The sequence below is a fragment of the Dendrobates tinctorius genome, unplaced genomic scaffold (assembly GCF_039654945.1).
Source record: "Dendrobates tinctorius isolate UK_male_01 unplaced genomic scaffold, ASM3965494v1 ptg000017l, whole genome shotgun sequence".
Lineage (NCBI taxonomy): Eukaryota > Metazoa > Chordata > Amphibia > Anura > Dendrobatidae > Dendrobates > Dendrobates tinctorius.
This window is the reverse complement of record NW_027361685.1, coordinates 15,860,271-15,881,214: the sequence shown is the minus strand read 5'-3', so window position 1 is coordinate 15,881,214 and position 20,944 is coordinate 15,860,271. Positions and strand designations below refer to the sequence as shown.

Genomic DNA, 20,944 nt, shown 5'->3' with positions numbered 1-20,944 from the left:
AGTCGCCTGAGGTAGGAAAAAGCACATTGGGACAAGCCAGATACATTTTGGAAGAAGGTCCTGTGGACTGATGAAACAAAGATTGAGTTGTTTGGTCATACAAAAAGGCGGTATGCATGCGCTGTATTGTTGACCGATGCACAGTGACACCACCTGCAGCAAGATGATGCTGCAGGTCTTTGGAGGTGGTCTGTGGATTGTCCTTGACTGTTCTCACCATTCTTCTTCTCTGCCTTTCTGATATTTTTCTTGGCCTGCCACTTCTGGGCTTAACAAGAACTGTACCTGTGTTCTTCCATTTCCTTACCATGTTCCTCACAGTGGAAACTGACTGGTTAAATCTCTGAGACAACTTTTTGTATCCTTCCCCTGAAAAGCTATGTTGAATAATCTTTGTTTTCAGATCATTTGAGAGTTGTTTTGAGGAGCCCATGATGCCACTCTTCATAGGAGAATCAAATAGGAGAACTACTTGCAAGTGGCCACCTTAAATACCTTTTCTCATGATTTGATACACCTGGCTATGAAGTTCAAAGCTCAATGAGGTTACAAAACCAATTTAGTGCTTCAGGAAGTCAGTAAAAAGTAGTTAGGAGTGTTCAAATCAAGAAAATGATAAGGGTGCCCATACTTTTGCACCGGTCAAATTTTGTTTAGATGCAGATTGCACATTTTCTGTTAGTACAATAAACCTCATTTGAATCCAGAAATATAACTGAGTCCATCAGTTATTAGATATATGAAACTGAAATACCTGTTGCAAAAACCAAAATTGTTATAAAGAAAAAAGGTTAACATTAATAGGGGTGCCCAAACTTTTACATATGACTGTAATAGGCAGCAGCAGCAAACAGTAATGGAATGAACCCTCTTGATGTATGCAATGAAGTATGCCACATATAATGCCTGCCTGCTACTGATATCTATATAACCACATACACTCCCTGCCTACCAAGCCCTGCAATCTATACACCCCGTAATTAGTCCTTAGAAGGACTGTTGATTTAGCTGGATTTGTTTATTCTATTATAGCATACTCACACTAACTTTGACACTCCAAAATCTGACCCTCTCTTGGCAGCAGTTCTCCCTACAGTAGCCGATTCCGGAGCTGAATGTGACGAGCATGGCGGCGCCAGGTCTCTTATAGACCTGATGACGCTGTGCGGCCAGCCAATCACTCTAATACCACAACCAAGATGGCTGCGGCATTACAGTGCGAATCCCAGCATGTTGACTGGCGCTCTACAGAACGCCAAACATACAGGGCGGGGATCAGAATTCCTGCTGAACAATCCCGGAAAGGCTCAGCACTTGCCGAGTACAGCGATGCTCGGGCGAGTACAGACCATTACCGAGTATGTTCGCTCATCACTAGTGGAGACCAGTGGACATGAGGGTAGTCAGCATTACTGAGGAGAGCCAGAATACCACAAGGGTAGTGATGAGCAAGCATGCTTGCTATTACTCGGTACTCATTCGAGCATCTCACTTCTTGGTGCTCGCCGAGTATTCCTGGGGTGCTCGGCGGGAGCTTGGGGCCCAGCCCTGCATGTTGGGCACCAATGAACATGCAGGGATTGTCTGCCACACATTGTAATGCTGCAGCCATGTTGGTTGTGGCATTACAGTAATTGGACGGCCTCACAGCATCATCAGGTCTATATCAGACCTGGTGCTGCCCTGCTCGTCAGAGTCTGATTCAGAATCAGGCAGTGTAGGGAGAGTTGCTGCTGAGCTAGGGAAAGATTTGCTTGGTTCTTACTTAGTGTGGGTTTACCATATCTTATACACATATGCATCTCAACTAACAATACTTCTGAGGACTAATAAAGCTGTATAAATATCAGTGCTAGGCAGGCAGGCAGTGTATGTGGCAGACTGCAGTGCCTGTAGCAAGAGGGTCCATTCCAGTTCTGTCTGCTGCTGCTGTGTTTAAATTTTGTTGCAGTGTGTTAGCGAAGTTATTGACACCAGTTTGCAGCCAAAAATAGTTACCTACAGGCCATCTATTTAAAACTATGATTTTCCATCACACGGATCACATATAAGTTCGTTCCAAAATCTGCCATTTGTAGTGAACGTGGAAAATATTGTCCTCCATTTAAAATGGGCAAGGCGTGTGGCAAGGGACGGGGAACTGGACGTGATGGTGCATGAAGGGGATGAGGCCATAGAAAAGCTGAAATTGTGCCACAACAAAACACCACATCTTCTCGCCCGGCCTTCCAGTCCCAATTACTAGGGGACCACAGCACACCACTATTGAACCCAGAGCAGTGTCAAAAAGTTGTTGGTAGGATAGCGTACAATGATTCCAGTCACTTTGCCACCACCACCCTGTCTTCCACACGGTCAAGTCTCAGTAGCCGTGAGTCTTGACTGCATATTCCTCACCCTGATCCTCCTTCCTCCCACCATGCTGAGAGCCTGCCAGATACAACTGATCCCACACTTGGACACTCGGAAGAGCTGTTCACTTTTCTATTTACAGATTTGGGCCTCTCGCCCGGTCCATTTGAAGCAGATTAAAAGGAGAAAATGTCACAAGGGATGGACAATGATGAGACACAATTGCCAGAAAATCAAGAGGACCAGGTATGGAAGTGGAAGACGAGGTGGAGGACGATATAGTAACTGACCCAACCTGGCAGGAGGACATGCAGAGCAAGGACAGCAGCACACAGAGGGAGGGAGACGTAGCACCCCAACAGGCAGGAAGAAGCAGTGTGGTGGCCACAGACAGAAGGCGGGCAAACATTCCAACTGTTAGGTCTTCACGAGTCTGGATGTTTTTTAAAGACTCTGATGATAACCCCAAAAAAGCCATTTGCACCATCTGCCAGGCCAGCAAAACTACCAGCATGACCCTCACCAGCATGATCAGGCACATGGCAGCAAAGCACCCGACTTTGTAGGCCGAACCCCAGGGTCCAGGAACAGTGTCTGCGGGTGACACCACCGCTTCTTCTGCTGTTGTGCATGCAAGTCAATCCCCTGTCCATGGTGCATGCGAAGATGCCTCCTGCCCTGCACCTGTCATTGCACATACTCAACTAGCACCATCAGCAAGCACGTCCACGTCCTTGTCCCAGCGCAGAATTCAGTTGTTCATACACCAGTCCTTGGAACTCAAGCGCAAATACGCAGCCAATGCCCCACAAGCCACACTACTAAATTCCCACATTTCGTGAGTTTGCGCTCGAAATGTTGCCTTTTAGGCTCATGGAGAAGGAAGTTTTCCGCAACCTGACGGCAGCGGCCATCCCTTGGTCTCCTGGTATGCGCTGCGGAATATGTTGGCGCTATATAAATAAAGATTATTATTATTCCCACATAACACAAGCATGGGTCCCACAACATTAGCCGAGCCCTCAACAATGCAGTTACTGGGGAAGTCCACCTAACCACGGACACGTGGACAAGTGCTTGTGGTTAGGGATGGTACATCTCTCTGACAACACACTGAGTTAACATAGTGGAAGCCGGGACCCAGTCGGACCTTAGGATGGAACACATCCTGCCGACGCCGAAGATTGCGGGCCCTACGTCAGTCAGAGTTGCCCCCACAGTCTACAGCTGCTGCACATGTTCCTCCTCCTCTTCAGCCTCCATCTCCGAAATGACATCAGTCATAAGCTGAAAGCACTGCAGCACTGCCTCAGCCAAGCGGCAACAGGCTGTGCGGACGCTAATATGCTTAGGTGACAAACCACACAATGCTGAAGAGTTGTGGACAGCTCTGAAAGAACAAGCTGATCTGTGGCTGACACCGCTGTTCTACAGCCAGGCATGGCTGTGTGTGACAATGGGCGGAACCTGGTGGCAGCTCTGAGGCAAGGTGAGCTCACACACGTACCATAACTGGCCCATGTACTTAACCTCATGGTTCAGTGGTTTCTCAAAACTTACCTGGAGCTGCCTGAACTCCTTGTCAAAGTACGCCACCTGTGTGCCCATTTTAGAACGTCAGCTACAGCTTCTGCCGCCCTTGACATACTTCAGCAGCGTTTGCAGCTTCCGGCTCACCGACTGGTGTGTGATGCCCCTATGCATTGGAACGCTACACTGGAGATGTTGGGAAGGATTTGTGAGCAGAAGAGGGCAGTTGTTGACTACCAGCATCTACAAGGCTATCGATATTCAGTTCAGACTCCACACAATAGAACTCAGGAGTGGATATGGATGTCAGACATATGCACCATCCTCCAAAACTCCACCAAGACTCCACCAAGATGGTGAGCTGCGATGTCGTCATAATTAGCGTCACCATCCCACTTCTCTGTGTTCTAAAACACTCTCTGCTCACAATCAAAGAGGATGCATTGCAGGCGGAGAATGATGAGATGGAGCAACATACAGCCCAGCCTCATATCATCTCAACTTGTATTTGCGGATTTCATTCTAATCATAGGATGCTTAATGTATGCATTTTTTAAGCGTTTTTGCCTTGGAAAAACGCAACAAAAACGCAAAAAAAAAGTGAAAAATCCTGAACGTGTGCACACAGCCTAAGAATGAAAACATCATTAGAAAGGTCTTTGTACTGTCCCCGCATATATTTATACATTGTAATAAGATCACCCCTAAGCCTTCGTTTTTCCAAACTAAATAACCCCAAGTGTAATAACCTGTCTTCGTATTGCAGACCCCCCAGTTCCCAAATAACTTTGGTCGCTCTTCTCTGCACATGCTCCAGTTCAGTTATGTCTTTCTTATACACCGGAGACCAGAACTGTACGCAGTATTCTAAGTGTGGTCGCACTAGTGACTTATATAGAGGTAACATTATGTTCTCCTCATGAGCATCTATGCTTCTTTTAATGCATCCTATTATTTTATTTTCCTTTGCAGCAGCTGCCTGACACTGGCCACTAAATGTGAGTTTGTCGTCCACCCATACACCCAGGTCTTTTTCAGTGACTGTTTTGCCCAGTGTTTTACAATTAAGCACATAATTATACATCTTGTTCGTTCTACCCAAGTGCATGACCTTACATTTATCCCCATTAAAGCTCATTTGCCATTTATCAGCCCAAGCTTCTAGTTTACATAAATCCTCCTGTAATATAAAATTGTTCTCCTCTGTATTGATTACCCTGCAGAGTTTAGTGTCATCTGCAAATATTGAAATTCTACTCTCTATGCCCCTACAAGGTCATTAATAAATATGTTAAAAAGAAGCAGGCGCAATACTGACCCCTGTGGTTCCCCACTTCTAACCGTGACCAACTACAAGTGTGCTCCATTAATAACCACCCTTTGTTTCCTATCCCTGAGCCAGCTATAACCCACTTACACATATTTTCCCCTCTGCCCATTGTTCTCATTTTATGTATCAACCTTTTGTGTGGCACCGTATCAAAGGCTTTTGAAAAGTCCATGTACACCACGTCCACTGCATTCCCTTTGTCCAGTCCAGAACTTCTCGGTCCACTCCCCTTGTCAACATTACCAGCGATGGCCCCCTTGACCAAGTAGTGTGCATCTATTTCCTTTCCATTGAGCCTGATGAGGGAAATATACGTGACCACTAGAGAGTTGCTGATCATTTCACAAGGTATGCTCAAGTTTACACCACAAGAGACCAGAAGGCAACCACCGTGATCAAAACTTTGTGGGAGAAATTCTTTGTGCATTATGGCCTGCCAGCACTTATCCTTTCTGACTAAGGAAGAGCCTTCACGAGTTAGATAATTTAGAAATTGTGTGATATTTGTGGGATCAAGAAATCCAGAACCACACCGTTTCATCCTCAGGGAGATCTCCAATCTGAAATGTTCATCTGTACCCTCCTTAACATGTTGGGCTTATTGGATGCAAAAATGAAATTGTGGTTGTCAATTAGTACATGCCTACAACTGTACAAAAAAATGAGTCAACTGGGTGCTCCCCCTACTTCCTCATGTCTGGAAGAGAAGCAAGACTGCCAGTGGACGTTAACTTTGGAGTGTCTTCTGATTAATCATCGGGAAATATCTACCCGAAGTATGTGTCACAGCTGAGGGTAGAACTGAAAGAGGCCTACAGACTGGCTGATCCGGCTTCTGGTCGATCGGGGAGGAGAAACAAGACTCGTTACGGCCGCAAAGTCAGGGACCATGTGTCAGGAACCCCGCACTGCACTTGCTCACTGAGCCAGTGCGTGTGTCCTGAGTACAAAAACAGTGCTCAAAGATTCCTGTGGAGCAGGGCAGCAGCGGTGACGATGCGTGCTTCAGACTATCAGGACCTGAAGCACTTGTCTGCTGGGGGCGTGGCCTAAGCTCCACAGAGCTAGGAGCTGCAGGGAAACTCCTAGAAAGGTAACTACAGGACAATGTTACCAAGGGGCATAGACAGAGACTGAAACCAGATGAAGCTGGGGTCAAAGCACAAGATAGCAATATAGTACCAAAGGGTTAGACAGAATGGATAGTCAGGACGTAGCAATAGATCAGAAAACCAGAACGGGCAATGGACGGTACAATAGGGACAAACTGTAACGGAGTAACGATAGCCAAGCCAGGAGGTCAGAACCGGAAAAGACAATAATACCAAAATGAGAGACGGAGTACAGAGTGAGAGAACAGACCGGGTCATACACGGGAAGCAAGCAATGCAGTATCCACGCACACCAGGGGTCAGACACACCAGAACAACAGTATAGCTGACAGAGAACCCTGGTAAAGAGTGAGTATAAATACCCTTCCCAGATCCAGAAAGAGGCCATGAACACTTAACCCTGTGAGTGCAGGGCAAGAACCCTGTTCAAACCATGACACCATGTCTTGCAGCCCGGAGATAGGGCCCTAATCCATCAGGTGGTCCTCCCTGGAAAACACAAGCTTGCTGATCGATGGCGTTCAGAATAACATGTAGTGGTAGACAAGTTGACTGGTATCCCGGTCTACAGAGTGGAGCCAGAGAAAGGAGGTGGAAGAGTCAAGACACATCATCACCAGTACTTGTTGCTTGTAGGGCAGAATGTACAGCTCCAGCATCCACAAGACACTGGAGTTAATCCCCCCAATCGATCTCCCCATAGGAGTCTTCGGAATCAGAAATTGACCAGTCCTGCCGTCATTACTGAAGGTATGGAGAGCGATTCCAGTGATGGATGTGGGCCCTACCATCAATGGATGGATGACCCATGCTCAGTAATCCAAGACTGTAGGAACCAGTCTTGTAGAGAAAACTCCTCACAAGAGTGTGATCCAGCTTCCAGCCCATGCCGTCCCCAGTTGGGGGAGCATTTAGAAGATGCTGAAGAACCAGGAACAGAAGTGACTGCCGTGGGACCTGAGCCTGAAGGTCAAGAGCTAGGGGTCAATGAGGGAGTCCCTATATTACACACTCGTGAAAGCGGGACATTAGCCCCCCATGATGCTAACTTATGACCAGATAGGCCAAGCTACTAATATCCCCAGAATGGTACATCCTCATTTCAATTACATATGGCCATATTTCCCAGCTCCTATGTGGCCTGTAAATAATTTGTGTATTACTAACTGAGGTAATAGTCAGGATGTGATATCCCAGATTTTTTTGCAGGTGCTGAGTCGTTATTTTATGCTTTGGGACCTACAGCGACTCACCAGGGGGACAGTATAACACCAGCTCAAGTCTCTGAACAGACATTCACAGCAGCAGACCTTAATGAATCCCTTGCTGCACAACCCTGGACTACAACTCCCAGCAGACAATGCTCCTCTGCATCATATGGGAGGAGGCGCAGCAGAGGAAGAGATTGATTGGGAGAGCAAGCTAGGAAGGGGGGTGGAGATCAGTGGACATGAGGGCTGTCAGCCATTACTGAGGAGAGACCAGAACACCACAGGTGTACAGGAGTAATGTTTTTTGTAGTTTATCGCAATCCTGTTTGAAATTAGTTGTTTTTTAAAGAAATTGAAAAGTCAGGATAAAAGGAAACTCTGTTGTTATTGTACAGAGATTCACACTTGGCCTCACTGCAGATTTAAAGCAAATCTGTCATTAGGATTTTACAAAGTAAACTACAGGCCTTGTCAGGTTGGCATTGTAACACTGATTAAAATGATAAATTGGTTTATGAAATCCGTCTTGTGACTGTTGGTTAATCTGTTTTTGTAGTTTTCAGACAATGAGAGTCTCGTGCCTCAGGGTGGCCTTGGTGGGGCTTTATGTAGTGCTCTGTTCTCACATTCATGCTGTCTCCGGTTTTAAATATTTCATATATTAGCGTTGTCTTTGAAATTTTTTCTTCCCTGCAGGAAAATGACGCTGGTGGAGGAGCATGCATATCAGCATGCATTGCTTACTGATACATGCTATCACGTATGCGCCGCCATGTTGTTGAAGACCATATTTTATCTTTTTTGCACCAAAGAAATGGAGCCGACAGCAACACATACGCATTAGCATCTATCAGCAAGCAATGCGCTCAATCTCCGCAAGCACTGCCCACCTGCAAGCAATAGTTGCTAATGTGTCGGCGCCATTTTGTTGGAGCAAAAAAAAAGGCTCCAGCAAGATGGCAGCAGAGAATGCGCAGTAGCATCTAAGACACCATTTTGCTGGAGGTAGATTTTTTTTTTTCAAAGCCAACACTATTATATGCAGTATTTAAACTAGGAGGCAGATCACTTAAGGATCAGTGACATGTCAGTTAAGCCCAGAAGGATGGATATGAGAACAAAGCACCAAATAAAGACCCAACCACAGGTCGACCCGAAGCAGAGAATCTCATCAACTGAAAATTGCAAATATAGATTAAACAACAACCACAAGACGGATTTTATCAACCAAAATAAAATTGTAATCAGTGTTTGCTTTAATGTTGTAGATAGTAACAGTGAAGTTTGTTCAGAAAGACTGGACCTGGTCTTGTAGGGACCATGAGACATTCAGCAGCACAGAAGGGAGAGAAGATTCATCCGATAAGATCTCAGGGATCTAGGAAGCCAACAGCATCATTACCCTCCGCTTTCTCTTACAGGCCCAGCATAAGATTTTTCTTCAAGTGATTTTCTAACTTGTCAGCACATTCTACGTACGCTGTCATTTGGCTTTATAGCTACAGATCTGGGCAGTTAACGGTCAGCGTCTTCGAATTTAGGAAGGTGGATATTCAAGGCTGTAATTTTTATAGAAAAGGTCTTTCAATGCCCAAAGTCACTTTAACAGTTTTTAGTGGAGAGTGTTGTGGTCTAGAGGCAAAATGGTGATCATTGCAATCCGGACTACACCACCGATAAAGCAGCCACAGTCGGTGACTGAGAGGAATCTGTGACTTCTCTGCATTCAGTGGTTACTACTCACCTGGGTAGTCATATGTGGGAATCTCCTCTTTACACCGCTCATCACCCCTCACATATGTCTCTGTAGTATTAATATGGGTCAGATCTTCACCCTGAAACAAATATTATAAAAGTCACCGACAGATGGAGAAGTCCCATCTATGATCAGCTCTAATCCTGCCATCTCCACCGCTCTCATTACACAAGTATAAAACATATAATACTGGTGGATAAAACAAGACTGAGCACAAGACCTTCACAGCCGTCTACACATCATAGGGGAGATCTCCTGACACCTTCTCTCCATCTACCTGATGATCCTGAGGAGCACTGGGATCTTCTTGGTTACAGTCCTGAGGAAGACGAGGACGGGGACATCTCTCTGGTGTTGTCCTCTTACTGGATAGATCTGGAGGAAACACATACAGGGACTGAATTCATTCTCTACCTACAGATAATTATAGGCCGTGTGTATTTAGCCCTGTCTATTACCTGGTGATGTCAGGGACTGGGGAACCTCCATTATGACGTTCTTGTACAGATCTCTGTGTCCTTCTAAATACTCCCACTCCTCCATGGAGAAATAGACGGTGACATCCTGACACCTTAAAGGAACCTGACACATACAATGATACCGTCATCCCCCCGATCCCTTCATAGTGTTACTGTATAATGTCCCAGCATTCCCAGCAGTGTCACCTCTCCAGTCAGCAGCTCAATCATCTTGTAGATGAGTTCTAAGATCTTCTGGTCATTGATGTCCTCATGGATCAGGGGGTGAGGTTGAGGCCCTGTGATTGGGCTCTGGGGTCTTCTGCATCCCTCAGACACAGGGTTCTGACAGCGATCACTAGAGGTCTTCTTCACCACTGTGTAATCCTGGTTATGGAGAGACACATTAATAAATCTCACTACAGACATTTCCAGAGTCCTCACCTCTCCAGTTCTGTCCATCTGTTATTCCCATAGATAAGAATGATGTAATGTGACGTCATCAGAATCTCTCACCTCTCCAGTGAGATGGAAGAGGATCTCTAGGGTGAGGTGTAACATCCTCTCCGCCATCTTGTCTCTGTCCATATCCATCCTTGATGGGTAAATCAGGAAAATTCTCTTCTGTAGAAGATCTTCACTGAGAGGATCCGATATTGTAGAGACCTGAATGAGAAGAAGATGATCCGATGTAACATCATAAGAATCCTGTGTAATAATACAATTACTGGAGATAATAAGGGAAACATATGAGGAGATTTATTATCTTACAGGGTTTAGTGTAAAATAAAGACAGGCTGAATCAAGAGATGCACAAACATCTGAACAAAAGGATTAACGTCATCAAAATGATGTAGGCGGGCTGACTTGAGTTTGGAAGTGTTTCACTACGACTCAATTCAGGACTATAGGTCACATCTGAAAATCATACTTGAATTTGAATTTAATTATTTTATTTCATGATATAAACTTATTCAGAAAAAAAAAAATCTCTCAATATGGCGCCGGCCGCACCTGTGCAGTAGCATCTATCGCCGATCCGAAGGATGCTACTGCACAGGTGCCGCCGTTGCCATTATGTTAGAGGAAAAAAAAAAAAATTGACTCCACTAAGATGGCACCAGTGGCACCCATGCAGTAGCATTTATCAGATCGCCAATAGATGCTACTGCACAGGCGCGGCCAGCGCCATTTTGAGAGAATTTTTTTTATCTGAATTTTTATATCACCAAATAAAAATTTAAATTAAATGGACATTATAGATGCGATCATGCTATAACGCAGTATGTAAAATAGGTGGCAGGTCAGTCAGGGATCAGTGATCTGTCAGAAGCCATCAGTAGGAATATGTAAGCAGAGCACCACATAAAGATAGAATAAGTTCTGGATCAGGACTGTATGGCTGGTAAAGAGATAGATGAAAGGGATAATGTGGATATGGTCTGCGCTGCCAAATAATTGAAGGTCCAAAGTGTGTCCCATAAAGAAAGGAGGTTTATCCAACGCGTTTCAAAGTCTGAGCGACGTCTTCATCAGGAAATTCCATACCACCTTTCGTTGGCTGGTAAAAAGGACAGGTACTGGATAGGAAACAGACAAGATATGTTCAGGAACACAGGACGGACTCGGAAACAAGACCACACGGGTGCAGGTTCAGACTGCACTGGTGAGGGTAGCGGTATAGGTGCGCACAAGACGGATCAGGTTCTGGTAGATGCAGGATGGACTCAGGAGTAGGTTACAGAAGGATGCACATGATCAGGTTCAAACAGGGCAAGCACAATGGACAGGATCAGGTTAAGGGAGCACAGGTACAGGGACCTTACAACTAAGTAGCAGAAATCACACGGATTACTAAAGTTGCTAAGGTACCTCCTAATAATGGAGGGTGCCTTAAATATCAAACTTCTCTGTCATGCAACATGAAGGATAAGGGAAAGGTAACCAAACACTAGGGAAGGGGGAGTGGAGACCCCCAGACAGATCTAATGTCATCCTGTCTGCCCTATCGTCTCTATATAGGTTCCGCACCTATCGTCAAGCGGGATGACTAATCCCTTCCTGATCTTGGCAATAAGTCCTGCATCAGGAAAGACAGGATGGGCGCTAGTCAATCTCCACTACCGCTAAAGAAAGCTAGGATACACAAAACATGGGGAAACTTAGCTTGAGTAGACTCAGAGAGAAACACCGTCGTCCTTGAAACTGCAAAGAGGACACTAGCCGACTGCTGTAGCTCCAAGCCACAACAGGGACGTGCAAATAGAAAATATCACCCGTGCTTGCCAGCAGCAAGTATATCAACACTCAAGTCCAGATGTGGCCATTAGCACCGGGGGAGGTGGTCATTAGCATTGGGGAGGTGGCCATTAGCACCGAGGGGAGGTGGCCATTAGCATCGGGGAAGTGGCCATTCGCACCGGGGGGAGGTGGCCATTAGCACCAGGAGAGGTGGCCACTCATCTCCAAAGCAAACTACTGAGTGGTTAAAACTAAAAGAGAAAGAGCGCAATAGGGTCTTACCCAAGAAAAAGAGATAAAATTCAAGCTGTTATACTCACCAATAGCAGGAGAGTTTTAGACATAAAGGAATAGAGGTCAAGCTGCTGCACATCCAAATGGCCACGCCGTGACCATAGATCATCAGATTTCAAAGAAATAGTTTTCGGATTAAACGTGCGCTGCTAGACAAAACGACTCCTTTCCAGATTGTGTACTTGTATACTTTTATTTTCCCAACGCGTTTCGAAGTTTGAAACTTCTTCCTCAGGGGATGATATTGGTACATATCATCCCCTGAGGAAGAAGTTTCAAACTTCGAAACGCGTTGGGAAAATAAAAGTATACAAGTACACAATCTGGAAAGGAGTCGTTTTGTCTAGCAGCGCACGTTTAATCCGAAAACTATTTCTTTGAAATCAAGCAAACTACTGAGACATTCTGCAGACAGATGCAGTGCAACGATCTGCTGCCTCATCTGTGACAGTCTCCCAGTCAGGGCTGGTGTTTGGGACAGGCAGACCAGGTAAATGCCTGGGGCCCTCACCTACAAAGGGGGCCCCCTGCATCTGCAGCCCCTTTAAGAAGTGCCCAGAGGGTGTACAGCAGTGAATAATGCTGTGCATCCTCTGAAGTCCAAGAGTGTCTCTCACCCCCCCTCGCTCTCTCTTTCTCCCTGCAGTCAGGATAGAAGTTGATAGTGAGGGGGAGGGGCCGATTACAGCACAGCAGAGATCAGAGCAGGACCAGGAAGATGCCTACAGCCCTGTGTGTCTGTGTCATCTCCTCCTGAGTCCTCATCATGGCTGCTCGTAAAGCACTGTCCTGAGAATGGATCTGTCCAAGTGAAGCTGCAGAACCTATGTGTATATGTGTATGTATATGTGTATCTGCGTGTGTACATGTGCAGTATACAGTGTGTGTGTCTGTATACAAACTGTCGTTTATCCATGACCTCTTTTTTACCAACAAACTCTCCTTCCTTGCCATCACTGAAACCTGGCTCACTCCCACTGACTCAGTCTCTCCAGCTGCACTTTCCTATGGTGGATTCCATCTCTCTCACACCCCACACCCTAGCAACAAATGTGGTGGAGGAGTTGGCTTGCTCCTGTCTGATACCTGCTCCTTTACACCTATTCAACTTCCACCCTCTGCTACTCTTCCCTCATTCGAGGTGCACTCCGTCTGCATCTACTCCTTCTCCAGCCTCCAAATGGCTGTCATCTACCGCCCCCCAGAACAAGCCATCTCCATCTTTCTCGACCACTTCACCAGCTGGCAACTCCATTTCCTCTCTGCTGACATCCCCTCTATCATCATAGGTGACTTCAACATCCCCATTGATGCCTCCACCCCGGCTGCCTCTAAACTTCTATCGCTCATGGCTTCCCTCGGCCTCACTCAATGGTCTTCTGCGGCCACTCACAAAGATGGTCACACGCTGGACCTTATCTTCACCCGTTTATGTTCCCTCACTGATCTCACTAACTCACCCCTCCCCCTGTCTGACCACAACCTACTAACATTCTCTTCCCTCTCCTCTCCTACTTTGCAACCCCCACTCCACAAACTCGCTCACCCTCGCAGGAATCGCAAACACCTCATTGAGTCTCTTCTCCCCCTCAAAGACATAGCTTCCTTTCATGACACAGATGCTGCTGCCCCTTTTTATAACACCACAATAACAGCAACACTTGATTTGGCCGCCCCCCTCACGCAGAGCAAAACTCGTATAATCAACAGGCTGACCAGCCTGATCAAAGAACTGAGACGGGTTTCCAGGGCTGCTGAGCGGAGAAGGAAGAGAACCCATTCTACCGAGCACTTCAATGCATACAAGCAGTCCTCTGCCAGCTTCAAGTTCACACTCTGCCGCAAAACAAACCTACTTCTCATCTCTCATATCCTCCCTGTCTCACAACCCTAAACAGCTCTTAAGCACTTTCAATTCTCTACTCCGTCCCACAGCACCTTCTCCCTCTCCTCTCATTTCTGAGAAAGACTTTGCCTCCTTCTTTAAGCAGAAGATAGATACGATCAGAGAAACCTTTGCCCCGCAGCCCCCCTTAGCCGCTCAGACCTGTTCTTCCAAAGCCAGCTTCTCCACCATGACAGAAGTTCAGCTTTCGACTCTTCTGACAGGATCAAACCTCACCACTTGCGTGCTTGACACGCTCCCGTCCCACCTCATCCCTAACTTTGCCACAGACTTTATCCCAACTCTTACACACCTCTTCAATCTTTCACTTACAAATGGTGTCTTTCCCTCATCCTTCAAACATGCCTCAATCACACCCATACTCAAAAAGCCCTCCCTCGACCCATCCTCTGTGTCTAACTATCGCCCAATATCTCTTCTCCCTTACACCTCAAAACTACTGGAACAGCATGTATATCTTGAACTGTCCTCCCACTTCTCCTTCTGTTCCCTCTTTGACAGGTTACAGTCTGGCTTCTGACCACATCACTCAACTGAAACTGCCCTAACTAAAGTCACTAACGACCTACTAACTGCTAAGAGCAAGCGACACTACTCTGTCCTCCTTCTCCTGGACTTGTCTTCTGCCTTCCCTCCTGCTCCAGATTCTCTCATCTCTGGGCATCACATGCTTATCCCTATCCTGGATCTCATCATATCTAACAGACCGGATATTCAGTGTCTCCCTCTCACACACCACCTCCTCATCTCGCCCCGTGTTCCTCAAGGCTCAGTCATAGGACCCCTACTCTTCTCCATCTGCACCTTCGGCCTGGGACAGCTCATAGAATCATCTGCAGTATCACCTCTACGCCGATGACAAGCAGATCTACCTATCTGGACCTGTGGTGCTAATAAAAATATGGATATCTTATAGCCTACATATTCTAATATATTGTTTATACGCTTTGATATAGTGTGAGAGAATATGGGAAGCAAGATGTGCCACAGTCCGCGCTGCTGAATCCACAAAATCACCTGGGATGCAAGATGTAGTAACAAAGTACTGCTTTATTCCTTCCTACGCGTTTCGGCGCCCTTCCTGGCACCCTTTGATCCCTGAGGAAGGTGCCAGGAAGGGCGCCGAAACGCGTAGGAAGGAATAAAGCAGTACTTTGTTACTACATCTTGCATCCCAGGTGATTTTGTGGATTCAGCAGCGCGGACTGTGGCACATCTTGCTTCCCATATTCTCTGGCAGTTTTTCCACTTTGGAGTGGTCGGTGGAGGTCCTGCAGCAGCTGATACTGTGTTATGTCTTCAAGCCAGTTGTGGGTCACACAACCGGAATAGGTGAGTGGAACTGCATTACACCACTCACATCGTAGTGTCACTAGTGATAGGGCACTATTGCACCTCTTGTTCCCCCACCCTTTTTGTATTGATATAGTGTGGTCACTAGACCAAGGGTGGAAAGTATTGCAAATATGAAATATGGTTGTTTGAATCCAAACACTATATATTGCAATATACTATGGTGTAATATAATTAATGATGAACTTTGATACTGAGCCACAAAGCGTTTGCTCTGTGTTAATACCGTAAGACAAGGTTGATAAGGTTTATTGTTCTGTGGTCTTTGAAGCTGTGTGTTTCAAACATTCATTATCCTGATTTGCACACAAGTGACCACTGTGATATTTTCTTTGTCAAACAGTGATAGATACTGAATACTTTCACTTTTCTATATCCTGCCAATTGGGGGGTGGTTGATGGGAATTCTACATTGAGACCAAAATGTAGCAATGGTCATGCATGACATCAATAATCGAGGACCGATTGTGATACAAATGAGAAGAGTATGAGTGTGTGACTGGGTTATGATAGGTATCCAGTTTTCAGAATAGGTGATTATGGAAGTCATGCTGATCACATGCCACCATCTTAGAGCGTTATGCTATGATCATGAAGAGTTAACTTTGTGACAAGCAACATATGTTGAACTTTGAACAGTGCAACATTGATTGTTAGAGGCAAACAGATCTTGGGTTGTAATCAGTAGCAGACAACCTTCAAGCATTGTGCTATTGTTAAGACACATACCAGTGGCAAATAAATCTTGGGCTGGTGCAAACAAACTTTAAGATTGTAGTAGTCTATAACAAACAGACCTTGAAGTCTTGTGCTGTTATCAAGACAACAACTAACTTTGCAACTGCAAAATACTGATGATTCAGCCTAAACATACTGCATAGATGTAATAGGGGAGGATATGGTAGCTGTGTATAAAAAGGTGGACCCGGTGTCAGTGAGGTAGGGACATTTTCCAGAAGTTATCGTGGGTGCACGGTTTCTGTGATGACAAAACCAGAGTATTTCCTTCTCGCTGACACTGTGGTCCCTCCAGTGGAGAAGTGATGTTACAATACTTGGTAATGTATAGTATTGATGCTTATTTCTCTGTACTATAATTCATATTAATTGTATGATTCACATGAAATGAATTAACAAAACAGGGTAATATTATATCTGCCATTCCATTAATTTGGTGTTTTATCATTTAAATTAATCATTGTATAATAAAATTGCGTCATATCCAAGTGGTGCCTTCTTTCAAGCCGTATCCGAACCTTATTGCTAAACAGTTGGCAATACAGGACCTGACCTCGCTTCCTTACTGACCAAAATCCCACAATGTCTGTCTGCTATCTCAGCCTTCTTTTCTGCTCACATTCTCAAACTGAACATGGACAAAACAGAATTCATCATCTTTCCCCCATCTCACTTTACCCCTCCACAAGACCTAGCCATCAATGTCAATGGCTGCTCGCTTTCCCCAGTCACGCACGCTTGGTGCCTTGGGGTGATCCTCAACTCTACCCTCTTTAAAACCACATATCCAAGCCCTTGCCTCCTCCTGCCACCTCAAGCTCAAAAATATTTCCCGGATCCGCTCATTCCTCAACCATGAAACCACAAAAACACTAGTGCACGCCCTTATCATCTCCCGCCTCGACTACTGCAACATCCTACTCTCTGGCCTCCCCTCTAGCACTCTGGCACCTCTCCTGTCCATCTTACACTCTGTTGCCCGACTAATCCACCTGTCCCCCCGCTATTCCCCAGCCTCTCCCCTATGCCAGGCCCTTCATTGGCTTCCTATTGCCTAGAGGCTCCAGTTTAAAACCCTAACCATGACATACAAAGCCATCCACAACCTGTCTCCTCCATACATCTGTGACATGGTCTCCTGGTACCTACCCGCACGCAACCTTGGATCCTTTCAAGATCTCCTTCTCTAGTCCCCTCTTATCTCTTCTTCCCACAACCGCATACAAGACTTCTCCTGTGCTTCCCCCATACTCTGGAACTCTCTGCCGCAACACATCAGACTCTCGCCAACAACGAAAACCTTCAAGAAGAACATGAAGACCCACCTGTTCCCACAAGCCTACAGCCTGCAATGATCCTCAGTCTACTGAACCACCGCACAACCAGCTCTACCCTCTCCTAGTGTATCCTCACAGATCCCTGTAGACTGTGAGCCCTCGTGGGCAGGGTCCTCTCTCCTTCTGTACTTGTGTGTCCCTTGTCTTACACATGTTTATTGTACTTGTCTATATTTCCCCTTTTCATATATAAAGAGCCATGGAATAAATGGCGCTATATAAATGCATAACAATAATAATAATATATGTGTATGTAGTATGTGTGTGCATATATACAGCATATAGTATGACTGTGTATATTATTATTTATTTATATAGCACCATTAATTCCATGGTGCTGTACATGAGAAGGGGGTTACATACAAAGTTATAGATATCGTTAACAGTAAACAAGTTTACAATGACAGAGTGGTACAGAGGGGAGAGGACCCTGTCCTTGAGGACTTACATTCTATGGGACAGTCGGGAAGAGACAGAAGGTCGGGGCTGCAGCAGCTCTGGTGGTGATGAGGCGGCAGCTCAGGCGGTGGTGAGGCGGCAGAATGGTCATTGCAGGCTGTAAGCTTTCCTGAAAAGATGGGGTTTCGGGTTCCATTTGAAGGATCCGAGGGTGGTAGATAACCAGACGTGTTGAGGCATGGAGTTCCAGAGGATAGGGGATATTCGGGAAAAATCTTGGAGGCGGTTGTGTGAGGAACACATAAGTGTGGAGGAGAGTAGGAGGTCTTGGGAGGATCGAAGATTACGTGAGGGAAGGTATTGGGAGATTAGTTCAGAGATATAGGGAGGGGATAGGTTGTGGATGGATTTGTAGGTCAGTATTAGTAGTTTGAACTGGATGCATTGGTGAATTGGGAGCCAAGGGAGGGATTTGCAGAGGGGAGAGACAGGGGAGTAGCGAGGAGAGAGGTGGATTAGTCGGGCAGCAGACTTGAGGACAAACTGGAATGGTGCAAGAGAGTTAGCAGGGAGGCCACAGAGGAGAGTGTTGCAGTAGTCAAGGCGGGAGATAATGAGGGCATGTACAAGGGTTTTAGTAGACTGAGGGCTGAGGAAGGGACAGATTCTGGAAATATTTTTGAGTTATATATAGGTATATTTGAGATATAGTATGTGTACGTATATTATAATTGTATGCTGCATGTGTGCAGTATATTGTGTAAATATATATAAACTGTATATGTATGTGAGCATACTGTATATAAACTGAATGTATGTATGTACTTTATATATGTGCTTATACACACTGTATGCATCTGTATATTATTGTTATTATTCATTTTCATAGCACACTGTATATACTTTATATAGTGTATGTTTCTATATTTATAAAGTATATACTGTATAATGTGTGTCCATGTATAGTGTTTATCTGTGTATATGTGCTGCATATATAGTTCTGTAATTGTAGTGTCGCCATAATAGGAATCAGCACTTTGTCTGATGCCTGTGTCTTACATTGGGGCCTGTTCACACCATCTTTCTTTACTGCTCCCGGTGCATTCTGCGTGAATCATGTATAGAGATGTAGATTGCAATAATAGGAATGGAGCTCACATGAATTCCACATGTGATGTTTTCTTTTTCTGAACGTGTCCGTCTGTTCCAACATCCACAGAAAAGTGGACACTTTTAGACAAAAAAACACAAACAGACTCTGAGAGTCGCTGCGGGTTGGACGCTGTGTACTTGTGCAGTGTCCAGATGTTACAGCATAGTGGATGGGATCTCAAGAAATCCCATGCCCACTATGTGTCCACAGACGCCCGCGGCTCACCCACAGAGACGGACATGCGGCGCATCTTTCCAGATCACAACATGTCTATTTATCTTGCGGAGACGCCATAAATCTCACCCGTGCAATGTATTCGACGCAGTGAATCCGCACGGTTCAGTGATCACATGTGGAGTCACCTGTGTTCAATAACCGGCGGCGGACATGTGCTGCATCCAAAGCGCTGCCAATTCCTGATCGTGTGCACCGGCCTAAGAAATAAATCAGTCAATTTCAGAAAAAAAACAAATTCATTTGACCTCTGCCGGTGTCAGTGCCGTCTGTGGCCCCAACGGGGATTGATGTGAATCCTATTTTAGGGGAATTCAGGCAGAGCCCCCGGACGCACTGCAGAAGCACAGTGTGAACAGGGCTTAATATCCTATTGTGTGGAATAGTGACGTCTACTATACTATTCTACACTGTCCCAGTGCAGCAGCCAGACACAGACAGCGGCCAGACACAGACACTGGGCAGACCCCGACAACAGCCAGATACAGACGCCGGCCAGACACGGACACCGGGCAGACAGGAACAGCAGCCAGATAGGGACAGCGGCCAGACATGGACACCGGCCGGACATGGACAGTGGCCAGCAGGGCCGCCATCAGGGCATGACAGCCCTTACAGGTGTAAGGGGCCCGGTGATTAGGGGGGCCCGCCCGGGCCCGGCAGTTCCCGAACGCGGACCGGGCTGCCAGCATGCTCGGGCGCTGCCGGGCCTCCCCCTACATGTTGTTCAGCCTCAGCCTGACCTGGCTTCTCCGTTTTTACATGACATGTCATGATAATGGTGTGGGGAAGGTGACTTGATGGACAGACTTGACTGGAAGTAGGAGGGGACGGTTTGTGCACTATAGACGTAGGTTGGCGATGACAGAAGGGTAACAGCTGGGAAAGATAGAAAAGGGAGTGCAGTACCTAGAATTGACTACAAGATGGCAGGGGGGAGTGTAGATCAGGACTTGACATCAGCTTAGGGCTTAGGAAACTGCTTAGTCATGGGCGGTGGGGAGATAGGAACCCAGGAGGGAAATTCCCAGTGAGAGAGGGGATAAATAGGACAGGACAGGGTTCCAGGTTAGGTTAGTCCCGGGAGGAGCTCAGGTGGAGAGACTCACTACAGAAGACTGACGACAGTGGAGAGCTCAACCAGGGGACTGACAGGAGAAAACCGTCAGGGGGTGGCCCTGACACGACGTACCGCAGGACAGACGAGGCCCCGAGGGTACCGACTGGACGACGACCTCGGGCAGGTGAAGCGCTGGCGGTAGATTGGTCTAGGACAGCCCCAGCGAAAGATCCGCGAGGAACGTCACCATGACTGAAGGAAAGGTGAAGGTACCCGGGCCTGAATACGGAGAACTGTAAAGGTGCTGTGGTGTGTGGCTACGGTCATCAGGAGGACTGCCAATATACTCGGACCTGTTACAATTGGAATCTGCCTCCGTCTCTTCTTTGCATCGTCTGGTGGCGGTAAGCAGCGGACCACCCCCCAATTTGGCCCCTACCACAATGATGATGACCCAGCGCAGCGCCTGCCAGGCCCCTC

General features: G+C 46.3%; 1 protein-coding gene across 1 annotated transcript in view; it reads right to left on the bottom strand.

The window, feature by feature from the left end:
• The window catches only part of LOC141082310 (uncharacterized), a 500,638-nt gene that overhangs the window by 87,701 nt on the left and 391,993 nt on the right, over positions 1 to 20,944 (bottom strand). The window contains exons 2-3 of the mRNA XM_073566258.1: positions 10,266 to 10,415; positions 9,957 to 10,136 (exon numbers count right to left, since the gene is read on the bottom strand). Coding sequence (XP_073422359.1) covers positions 9,957 to 10,136; positions 10,266 to 10,415 — 330 coding nt within the window. The remainder of the gene's footprint in view (positions 1 to 9,956; positions 10,137 to 10,265; positions 10,416 to 20,944) is intronic.